This window comes from Epargyreus clarus, unplaced genomic scaffold (assembly GCF_041222505.1).
Source record: "Epargyreus clarus isolate Ecla_fem2 unplaced genomic scaffold, WU_Ecla_fem_2.2 ptg000007l, whole genome shotgun sequence".
Lineage (NCBI taxonomy): Eukaryota > Metazoa > Arthropoda > Insecta > Lepidoptera > Hesperiidae > Epargyreus > Epargyreus clarus.
Window position 1 is genome coordinate 22,763,082 of NW_027332215.1, and position 12,345 is coordinate 22,775,426.

A 12,345-nucleotide genomic window follows, 5' to 3' on the forward strand; every position below is an offset into this window, starting at 1 on the left:
TTATAAAGGCATCCACATACAATTTGCATTTGTTGTAAACAAAACAGTCTCTTCATTCATATGCTTTTCTTTAGTTTATTGAAATATATAAAATAAATTATTCATGATAAAGCTTTGATTAAAGCTAATTATATAAAAGTAAATTATTACTAGCGAAATACACATTACCATAATATGTCTGTAAAATTAAGGATGAATAATAAATAATCTTTGTTTGTAGCGAACTCAAAAAAAAATCACAATAAATTTATGGGTTGGTTGCTAGAGTGCATGCGTTGACTGACGTATTGTATAGCTACTCTATTCTATACTTACTTTGAGAGATTGGGCGGCCATATTTCTCTGTCGTGTGCGCGCTTCGTTCGTGCGTCTATTAGTAAATCACTTTTCAAGACAAGGTAAGTGTTATATTATGTCGTAATATGTACAATTTTTATGTGTGATAGAAACTATTTTGGCGGGCGAAGCCGCGCTGCATCTGTACAGTTTGGTGTTAAACTGTGATAAATTTGATTTCTGCCTGCCACCTTGATTCCCCGAGTCTTGGATTGTGTTTCAATCTGGTGCAGTTGCTGCTAACACGAGGCGCTTATGATCACATCTATGAGTGCTATGTCATCACTGATGAATGATTCCAACTAAATTATTAACTAAAATAAGTTTATATAATCTACATATGAATACGGAGTGTATACTATTGTAATTAGGGTGTGTGTAAAATACGAGTACGTATATTCTTTTATTAATCTTTGTGTGATTGTGCCTACGATAGAGTATGATGGGATTTTGGGAAGGGATTGCTGAACAAGATTCGTTTTCATATAGTATGAGGTATTTTCTATGTCTCCAATTGTAGGATTGTGATGATCGATATTATTTTTTAAAACCAAAGACGCAATTCAATTCAAAGAAAACAAACAACTTCTGAGGAATCGGATTAATAAGTATGCACATTTAAATGAGAATACATTTTGCAATGTAGAGTTGTTTAAAAATAACAGTATAGGCATGTTTTTCTCAAATCACTGTCAACAAGTTTACAATTTTGTGACTACCAATTTGTTTTGGTGTTGGAATAACAGGTAAAAAGTGGCAAGTTTTATTATAATGTTACTGATAAGGTCATAGGTAAATTAAATGAAATAGTCTAATTATTAAATTACTAGCTGTGCCTTGTGCCTTCACCCGCGTTAAAAAGAAATCTAACAATATCCTAAACAAAAAGAATCGTCAAGACGATGATCTTTGGTAACGAAGATGGTCTTTGAAATTTGCTTCCTGGAGCCTATTTTAATTTCAAGGTCTTCCTTTAGGATATACACATAAAAAAAAACAAAGATGCCTGTTGCCTTTGGTGTTCTCTTTGTTCCCGAAAACCTACACCTCCATTATGCTTATAGATTACAATTCTAAAATGGGACATCATTAATAATTACACATTATACTGTGGGCCGGAGACTGAAAGTATATATATTGAACAATCCAAAAACAGACAGACATGCAAATGGGCGTCCATCTCAACCATTGACATTTGCTTACAACTACATAAAATAATTTCTTTTTCGTATTCACACGGTAACAAATTGATTCAAAGAGAATACAAATTACTGAAGATTATATATTTCTGAAAAAAATCATTTTCAACCATACTTAACCATTGACAAAATCACGTTTAGCAAATTATAAGCATTTGCATCTTATTATGACTTCACGGCAATGCGGTCGAATGGGATAAAAAGTATCCTATGCTCATCTCCTGATTCTAAGCTACCTCTCCACTAATTTTCAGCCAAATTGGTTCAGTAGTTCTTGAATTATAAAATTACTTCACGGAAACGCGGTCGAACGAGATAAAAAGTACCCTATGTCTGTTTCCTGGATCTAAGCTACCTCTCCACCAATTTTCAGCCAAATAGGTTCAGCCATTCTTGAGTTATAAATAGTGTAACTAACACGATAAATGGTGTAACTTCAAATGATCGAAACCTACAATTACCAATAATTAATTACTGATCCCTTTTTCATCATAACAACAACAACAACAACAACAAGACTTTGTTTCTTACTTAATGAAAAAAGGAAAAATAAATACAGCTTATGATAACACAAACAATGCTTTATTTAATCTTCTAAACATAATTAAATTTTTAAATTACACTAGAATTTATTTTCTTTTCTCCTTTTTAATAAATCTTTAGATGATTTAGAAAAATATTCAATAAATATTCTGTTTACAAAATATAAAATAATCTATACAATACAATATGGGGTTGTAATCTATTTGTCGTAATAATCGGTTTCTTTGAGTTGTGTCTTTGTGTGTTATAGATTTGTGTATTCTGTAAGTCATGATTAATAACCTATATATAACCTTTCAGAAAAATTAAGTAATTAAAATATATACATCCAATGTATGGCATAAAATTATAAGCATTGATTATAATTATACCATTTCAGCAGTCAGTATAATAATGTTATTATGAGGTAATCAATTATTTTAATCAGTACAATCTGTAACTGCCTATAGACATCGAAACAGAGTGAACTCCTGGCTTCCCCAATTGCGGTGAGTATTGCAATAATATGAGGGTTGCATGGATCTTATTGGAATAAGGTACTACCAGTACATTAAATCTTATTGGATTAACATGATTAAATTTTCTATATTATGCAAAAATAAAAAAAAAGACTGGTGCCTGGATTCAACTTTATATCGTTAAGAACTAATCTGAGTTTAAAAACAAAAATGAGTTTACAGGATGACACTCACCCAGTATATGCTGACTTACATTTTTATTTATATTATTTTCACATCCTATTGGAAATTAAAGATGTGCTAATTGAAAATTGGTAATCATTCACTTTAATACTAGCAGTCAAATGTGAAGAAATGCCAATGTTTTTATAAGTGTGTATGGTGGTAGACTATACATCAAACTTTTATCACTGACATAGAATACCTGACCTAAGCAATATTTGATGGTTCGTTTGTTTTCATGAAAACAAAGTCAAGAAATTATAATTTGACAAAAAAATATTTTTAGATACTATGATAGTCTTAAATATAATATAATATTAAATACTCGCATTTAATTCTATTGAAGTAGTTTACTTATGAAATTTTCGGAAAAATGAAATAGTCGTTTCTATTAGAAAAAATCTACAATCTTTACCTAAATTTTCTTCTGATTTTTTTTATAGAGTAAACAGCTTGGGATCCCCTATTAATATAAAAAACAGTGTTATAGTAATAATGACAAAATTGATGTTTTCATATTTTTATAACATCAACACTTTTTTACTCTAAATAATGTAGGTCAATGAATCTGTAATGTATTTTTTAATCAAAATGGTCTGTAGTTTGCAAATAAACTTATCTTAAACAAACATAGTTATTTAACATACTCATTAACAATGTATCGAGTTATTGAAATGGTATCTGATGATAATTTGTTTCCTATAGAAATAACAAGTTTAATGAACAGATGTATAATATAAAGTAAGATTGTAGGAAAGAGATAGATATAAAAACATACCTACATGTTTTTATTTACCTACAGTTACAGTTATATGTTATAAAGTAAATGCTATGCGTGCTTGCGTTTTATCTGTGAACTATAACAAAGATCAACATTTAGGACACAGATGCGTTTTTGATTGAGAAGTAACATTTTGTATTCAAACTTTACAAAAATATCAATATCAATATGAATATATTTACGTATTTTGTAATATCGCCACTTATTTAAATTACATTTATAAGAGGTGTAAGATATATACAATGTCTATTAAAATATTAAAAAATAAAGAGGTTGCTGCAGGCGTCCCCTGCATAAATATTTTATGTATTACATATTATTTATGATAAAGAATGATGAATGAAGAACTTAATGCTGTGTTAGAGTACTTGTATTAATATTTTTTAAAGAAATAACTGCTATATTGAGAAGATGCGACAGTTCTATTAATTAATGCCAGCGACTTAATCTAGCCGTTCTACGACAGTCTATTCCTTGTATTGAAGAAAAATTCCTTCCACCCGTTTTTACCTTATAAGAATGGGTTTACTTATTTTAAAAGATCATATTGTATAAGGTACAATCTGTATTGTGCTCTTTAAACATTCAAATATTTTACTTATATTTATAAAAAAATAAATAATTAAAAATTTGTAAATAATATCCCCTGCTTACATAAGGCATTCATGAAGCACTAGGTAATAGTATCTATGACCTTTCTCGTAATTATAAGGTATTTAATTGGGGTCTATAAAGCGTTTTTCATTCTTAAGCTTATAAACACAACTATTACACAAAAGTTAAGCACTGCCGTTGCTTAAATTAGACCTTAAGAATCAAAAAAGATACAGTTTAAAAATCTATTTCGAGGGGGATATTAAATAGAAGTGGAGTGAACAGGGCCATTTATAGCCAGCCGTTCGCCTCCTTCGATAGTTTCCGCGCTCTGTTTCACCCTCGCAAACTATCGGGGTTCGTGTCTGGGAATATGCTGTCCGTATTTAAATTTTGTATGGATTACGTCCACTTGCGAGCTTGCTGATTTAATTTTGTTAATTAGGAAAGTAATGTGAAATATTCGCTAAACATGTGCCATACAGCGAACACTCGCGATTGCGCTAGCCTTTTATTTAAATACAACTTTTAACAAACAAATAAACTTTTAATGGAAGAGATATTTATGTTATTATACCGATGAATAAGAACCTATGAGGAATAAGTAATAAAAAAATGAAAATCATTAGCTTATTAGGAATTAGCCTTCTACTTTCTCATGTTAAATTGAGTTCCTATAATATTGACATGAAACCTATAAGAAACTTTCGGTCTATTTGAATATTTCATTTCACGTTTGACATGTAATAAACATTCAGCGAATAGCTTTAATGTGATGTGATGCGCTTGCAAATGCAAATTAGTGTTTAAACACTGTAATTGGCATAGCCAAACGTAGAGCATTGGGTTTTAAAATACAAAACATAATTGCATTGATCATGAACGTGAATACGCGATGCTAAATGTGTTTGCTATGATAACTTTTATGCTTAGCACTTGTAAAGATAAACTCGTCATATTTTTCATCCAGCGCATGGATTACATTTTAGTAATCCATACGCTGCCAAACGCTAATTACATAGTCGTTTTAAGAGTTAATTAATTATAATAAGTTAATTTTGTTTATAAAATTTGCATTGAGCATTTGTGATCGTAAATAAAACATGTAATCTTCTCCTACTTCTTAGTTGTAAATCACATTATTATTGATATATAATGTAGACATTATACATTATATGTAACTTGTTAAAAATGTTAATTAACTGCTGAAATGGTATTATTATAATCAATGCTTATAATTTTATGCTATACATTGGATACATATTAAAGTGAATTGATTATTTCAGTTTCTGCTACATCGTCAACACGGTGTTTCAAACATCTTTGAAATATATTAAGATATCGGAATGGGCGATCGCAACAACCCCATAAAGTTTGGACCTGAGTGGCTTCGCAATCTATCACGTGAGCCGAGCGCCGGAGGAACTGGGCCCAATAATCAGAACACTCCACCTGGCTCGATGAACAACACCCCAGGGTCTCCAAGTCCAGGTGCAGGGCAAGAGGCGAGGGCGATAATCGGTTCCAGTCCTGGGGCAATGGCCGCGTTAAATATAGGTGCGAGTGGCGGTCCTAATCCCGGGGCAGTGGCACCCACAGGACCCATGGCAACGCCTACGGCAGGCATACCAGTGGTGTCCGCCAATGCCGGCGGCCCAGCTATAGCCAGCGGACCGCCCATACCTGGCCCATCTACAGGTGCAATACCAAGATACAAAACAAACAACACCGTGCCTAAAGTTCTACTGGCCAAACTTCGGTGAGTGAATAGTACTTACCCACGTAGATATCGAGGGCATCACTTTTATTTGCAAAGGGGGTAGTTCACAGGGTTAATAGTTATTTGGGCAAGAATAGAGCAAAGTTTCATCCTTGTTACGAGTGTCGTGTTGAACCTTGAGCTAGTGAAGGATTTTATAATTGAATGATGTGCATGGCGAGTAAATTAGAATCCTGCGCATAGCCAGGGAGTCGAAGGCCTCGTAACAATCCACTTTGCTTACATATAAGTAACACATACAACCAGTCACATTACCAGCGAGAATAATATGAGTATATTTAAGGACATGCTATAACACTTATCACAAATTTAATACAGGTATTTATTTGAAATAAAATGGCATATTACTTAATAGTATTGCCTTTTAATTTAAGATATACATTTTGCAGAAACTTTTATATTCCATTGTAAGCCAGCTCCAGAAGCTGGTAAACTGAACATTGATTTTTGGAGATATTTACATATTATTACTTTATATTAAAATCTTACCGTGCTAATTACATCCACGTCATTTGTCTATATTCCATTTTTTTTTTCAAAATAACGTAATTACATAATCACATACAAAAATACACGTTAGCTGTAGGTTTAAAATATGTAAATTCAAAACCATTTTCACAGTTTCATTGGTTTGTTTGCATTTAATATTATTTTGGCATGCTATTAATGTTGCTTCATAAAAATGAGTTTACTTTTGCATTTTATACACTGACCTACCAACACATGGATATCGGGTCTGCGGTCAAGGACGTCGTCAGCCGGTCATCCATGGGGTGGTTTCTGCATTTCTTTGTGGCAACTGCTTCTTATCGACGACAAACGGTAGACATCCAATGGGGAGGGAACTTGTGTATCGAACGATGGTTTTTGCATTTCTTTGGGGAAACTGCTCATTAGTGAAGCTAAACGGTAGATATTAAATGTTTAATACGTCTTTTGAGCCTTTAGGGGGAAATCTTGAATCAGTCCCCCTTTGGCGACGTCCTTGTCTGCGCTTAGAAGAGGAAAATGAGCAACAATGAGCCACCAGAATAATTGGTAGAGCATCAAGTACGCAGTCCATGAAGTCTGCTTTGCTCGATACAGATTAAAAGGGATGAACTGATCTTTGAAAAGATTATGTTTATTATTTTATCTTTGGCAAGCCAAATCGTTATTTATCATATTAATATGCTATATTGCCCTAAACATAATTATATTTAAATGGCAATTTCTTTGTTTAGTAAGTACATACGGTAAAGCCTTAAGGGTGTTACTATAAGGTTATTACTTGATAAATACTATTAAGGCAATTTGAGCAGTTATTTAAATTGCTGCTTAAATTGATATGTTATATTTGTTGTTGAATATAAAATGACATCAAATTATAATTCGACTTAACAACTGTTCCATTTCTAAACATTTTGGAATATACGAAAGTTGTACAAGTTTAATGTACCATTTTTCGTGAAATTAGTTAGTACCTACTAAACTCGATGTCCATTTGATGGTAGGTTTTCTGTTTGATGCTTTTGCCCTCGATGTTATAAGTGTTGTGCGTGGTTATTTGTATACTACCTGTAACAAACATTTTCTACTTTGAATGGACACTCTGGCCATCCGTGGATACATACTGTAAGTGTAAACTTTAGAGTGTTCTACCTTATTGTAAATGCTTCAGCAAACTTTTCCTAATAAAATACAGAAGCTAGGGTTAAGGTGTACGAGGGTCAAACTGAAAGTTCCTAGAAAATCAAAAACTAAGCAAACTAATAAGTTATTTATTTTATTATAACTTTTCAAAATAGTGTCCGTTCACATCAATACATCGCTGCATCCGATAGAATCACTGAGAAAAGCTCTTTGCCCATTCGGACTTGGGGGTGTCTTCGACGGCCTTTTGAAACGCAGCCACTGCTTCCTCGGCGTCCGTAAAAGTTTTCCTCGAAAATTTATTTTATTTTCGGGAATAAATAAAAATCGCAGGGTACGAGGTCGGGGCTATACGGCGGGTGACTCAGTAATTCCACTTCTGAGGTCGCTAAATAGTTGATCGTTTTCCTGGCGGTGTGCAATGCCTCGTGCATTGTCGTGGTGAAGGGGGATCCTGCTGCGAGGTCGTTTCTCGCGAACTTTTTCCAAGACAAGTGGCAAACAATTATTAGTGTACCACTCTGCATTAACCGTTTTATAATCCTCCAACACAATTGTCGCGTAATGACCTGTCCTTCCGAAGATCGACGCCACCATCTTCTGTCCAACACTTCGAACTCTCTTCACTTTAGTTGGCAACTCCTCGGTAGGAAACACCCACTGAGCAGACTGACTTTTGGTTTCCGGATCATAGCAATAAATACAGGTTTCATCACCCGTTACTGTGTCGAACACAGCATTTGAGTCTCCTCCATTAATTTTTTTATCATTTCTCGTCACCAATCAACACGGCGGAGTTTTTGGGCCTCGGTTAAATTATGAGGCATCCAGCGGGCACAAAGCTTCCTGACCGCTAAATGTTCATGGAGGATTTTGTGTACTTGACTCATATCAATGCATAGGCTTGTCCGAATCTGCTGATAGGTCACTCTTTTGTCAGTCTCTATCATACGCCGCACAACACTGATGTTATCTTCAGTCGTCGCTGAAGAATGGCGTCCCTCACGCAGATCATCGGTGAGATTAGTGCGACCACGTTTAAATTCATTAAACCAGTTGTAAACTGTGGCACGAGATGGGGCTTCATCGTGAAAGGCCGATCGAAGTCAATCATAACTTTCTTGTTGACTTAAATGACATCGAAATTCATAAAAAATCATAAATATTCATGTTGACGTGCACAAACAATTTTCAATTTGCCGCCAAATCGTAAAACATATGGCAAATGAGTGAAATATATACCTTAAATATTGGTAAAGTTTTCTTTTTAAAATTTAAACTTATTTTTTTAATATAATGTTTATAAGTGGCCAGTTCTAAAAACTTTCAGTTTGGCCTAGTATTTCTTTCGGCTTTAAGGGTGTGGTAAAATGAGACACGTGAATTATACTTCTAATTTAGTTCTCAAGGAAAGCAATGCATTTGTGACCGTCCTTAAATGGTAAATATTATTTGGACTTGGTGCAGAAGTGTGCGAGTTAGTGACGTAGTCGCCTTTAGGCACCCTTGAGAAGTTCTTTTTTTAAGAACACTTACGCGTATATTTTCCTTTACTTAAATAATAAAATTAGAGGGTGCGTGCTTGGTATTCGTACCTCGCATTGAGATGCTAAGTGTCTAGCAAATAAGCTAGCACTGCTAGCAATAGTCAAATGCGTTAAACTCGTCAAAATAAAATAAGGGAACTTAAATTAGCGTTGTGTCCACGCCTGGCCAGATAATACTGTCCTTTGTGACCTGTACCTTAATATTCAAATTGTGAAAGATTTTGAGCAGAGATTTATGAATTGACGGCGAATTGACTTTCATGAATTGATATTTCCGTAGTATTACGGTTAAATGCTTTCATTATCGCTGAATGCCAGCTTCTACTCCATTTGCAATGTCATATTGATGAACCGCATAGCGGAGTGGTCACTGGTCAATCTCAGTCAGGTCAGTGATCACAGAATTTAGATTTCTGTTCAGCGTCTGGGTTTTTATGTATTCGTCTTTGTGTGTTTTCATTGCACACAGGGTTTCTTAGTGTTACTCACATCCCCGAGTTTAGAAAGCGTCTTTATAAGTACAGAATTGTAAACTTTGATAATGGTCAACATATAATAGGATGTTCGCATGCACCAATTTATAGTTGGTTTTGATCTTAATGGAAGAGCGTGTCTTCTGCCGGATTCACATTTAGCGCAATTAAGTGCTACCTACTTAAAAAGGCCGTAAAAATCATTGGGATTTGTGTGTTTCCCTTTCTCTAGTTTACGATCTCTCCTTTTTGTAATTACTAATTAGTCGTTTGACAGTTTATGCGGGTGCATTCGCTTCAGTCTTGCAGTTAGCCGTGGATGTTCAGGTATTTCGTAATTCTGAGAAACTATCACAATCAAATGCTGCATACTCAAACTCATAATTACCTATGTGCTTTTTTATTACCAAAAGACGAAGACTCAAACTGATTGAAACATATCTTTGACGTCACAAAAATCTTGCTCGTTAAGTTAAATCTATCATAATCTATTAAAAAACTGAACATTTTCAAGTATTTTTCCTTACTGAATGCTTAGTGAATACTGAATTCCATAATTCTTCAGAAATTTTGAGATTGTCTATTGGTTTTGTGATCGTAAAAATAAAATCACTTATTATTATAATAATTAAAAGTATTTTATGGCAGAATAAAGTATCTTGAAACCAGATTAAAGTACCATAATGTTACGCGAATTCAGTCGTGGCGACAGTGTTCTTGAGCTTAATTCTAGTTTTTCTGACTAGCACAAAATTTCCTTAAGTAAAATTTATAAAACTTGAGACATATCCAGAGCTTGTACAAATCTGCTGGTACGTCACTATCATTTCCTTGTCGCAGCTTTGAAGTGATCTTCATTTGTTGTTTACAAACTTTCTTTACAAAGATCGTTGGGCAGGGTGATACCATACTGATGTCGCTTAAACAGTTTTAAACGGTGGCTCCAAGTGAACCTCTGTTTTCTTCTCTCCGATTTTCGCTTAAGACCACAACGATTTCTTAAAACGTACATCAAAATTTATTACTCGTATGTCACTCTCGTCTCATTTTCGCACTTATCACGTTACCTTTAGTTGTTCTTGTTAAAGGACGACCCTTACGTGGATTGTTGCTCAGGTTGCACCTGAATTCTGTGAAAGTTAAACGATGGCACAAATGGGACCTCATCTTCTTCTCTTAACATTCTGATTAAGGCAACAACTGGGCCTTAAAACATGCACCAAAAATTACTCGTATTACTGGTGTCACTCTCCGTCTCTTTGTAGCAGAATTTCATGTTATCTTCATTTGTTCTTGTTAAATGACTTTTCTTACGTGGATACATCTTCAGAATTGTACCACACCTGAACTGGATAAAACAATTTAAATAATGCCATGCCCATAAAAGGCTTCGTTTTCATACCGAAGTTCTAAAGAGTTATACAACCTAAAACCTCGCCTCTTTGTTGCGGTTTTCACGTTGTTGTTAAATAATCTTTAATTGTTGTGGTTAAATAACCGTCATTACACGTGCATTGTTGCTTAGGTTGGTACCACACCTGAATTCGTTTAAAGTCTAATAATGGCCCATAAAAATGGCCCATATAAGGCTTCGTTTTCATACCGAAGTTCTAAAGAGTTACACAAGCTAAAACCTCGCCTCTTTGTTGCGGTTTTCACGCTGTTGTTAAATAATCTTTAATTGTTGTGGTTAAATAACCGTCATTACACGTGCATTGTTGCTTAGGTTGGTACCACACCTGAATTCGTTTAAAGTAATTAAAGGATAGCTCAATATAGGACTTCCTCTTTTGATTCTCGATTAAGACCACAACGGAGTCTTAAGATGTAGTCCAATATTTATCACGTATAAAATTATCTAATTAATGTAATTTATGAGTACATATGATTGAAAATTTATGACATTCACAAATTTAGTAATAACTAGTTTTAAGGATTTTATGAGAAAGATTTAGTACGAGGCACAACTTTATTGAAGTATGGGAACACGCAGACCGGCGGACAGTTCCCTTGTGATTTAAAATTTAAAACTCATATAATCAACCATAATTGAACCAGACAATGTGGAGTAATTTATTTGCGTACATTACCTTTATAATAGTAAAATAATATTTTATTTGGAAAAAGATTTACTTTGCTGCTTTCCTTGCTGCTGCTCCCCGCCGGTGTGCGTTTGCTCTAACAGTGCTAACATGCTATTGATAGATATTTACTTACATTTTAAAAGGAATACGCGTTGGGTTTTTTTATTCTGGGTATTTGTATATACATTTATATACGGACATTATTACTTCGGTCACAGATCATTGCTATACTCCGATATATTATTTTCTATTTGACATTTTCACGTCTATAATTTTTTATATTTCTTGAATGTATAGAGTACATGAATGTTAATTAAATATAAATAATAAAGGTATTTTCTGCAAATTATTTATTATTCTTCATCAAAATCATATAATGATTCTCAGTGAACGTGAAATAAGACGCAATCGAAAATATACAAAATCGATTATAAATTGCATTATAATTATGTCGATTCGATTATTATATTTCAATTTAAACAACATTAAAACGATCTGTCACATAGAAAATAATGTAATGGACATAGAAAAGCGACACGTGGGTTATTTCGCGCAGTGTATATAATCTCCATTGAGGATCCATTTAACATCCAGGTAATTATTCAGCTTATTCCATAAATAAAAAATTATGCTAGCATGATAACATTATGGGGATGCCGCTCAAAGCTTTGAATAAAGGCGGTTTCATTAGATGAT

General features: G+C 33.7%; 1 protein-coding gene across 5 annotated transcripts in view; it reads left to right on the forward strand.

Annotated features, from left to right (window-relative positions):
- The first annotated feature begins 273 nt into the window (after positions 1 to 273).
- The window catches only part of Gyf (GIGYF family protein Gyf), a 47,632-nt gene continuing 35,560 nt past the window's right edge, over positions 274 to 12,345 (forward strand). For all 5 annotated transcript variants that reach the window (XM_073075171.1, XM_073075174.1, XM_073075173.1 and 2 more), the window contains exons 1-2: positions 274 to 398; positions 5,420 to 5,892. In XM_073075171.1, coding sequence (XP_072931272.1) covers positions 5,480 to 5,892 — 413 coding nt within the window. In that variant the 5' untranslated portion in view covers positions 274 to 398; positions 5,420 to 5,479. The remainder of the gene's footprint in view (positions 399 to 5,419; positions 5,893 to 12,345) is intronic.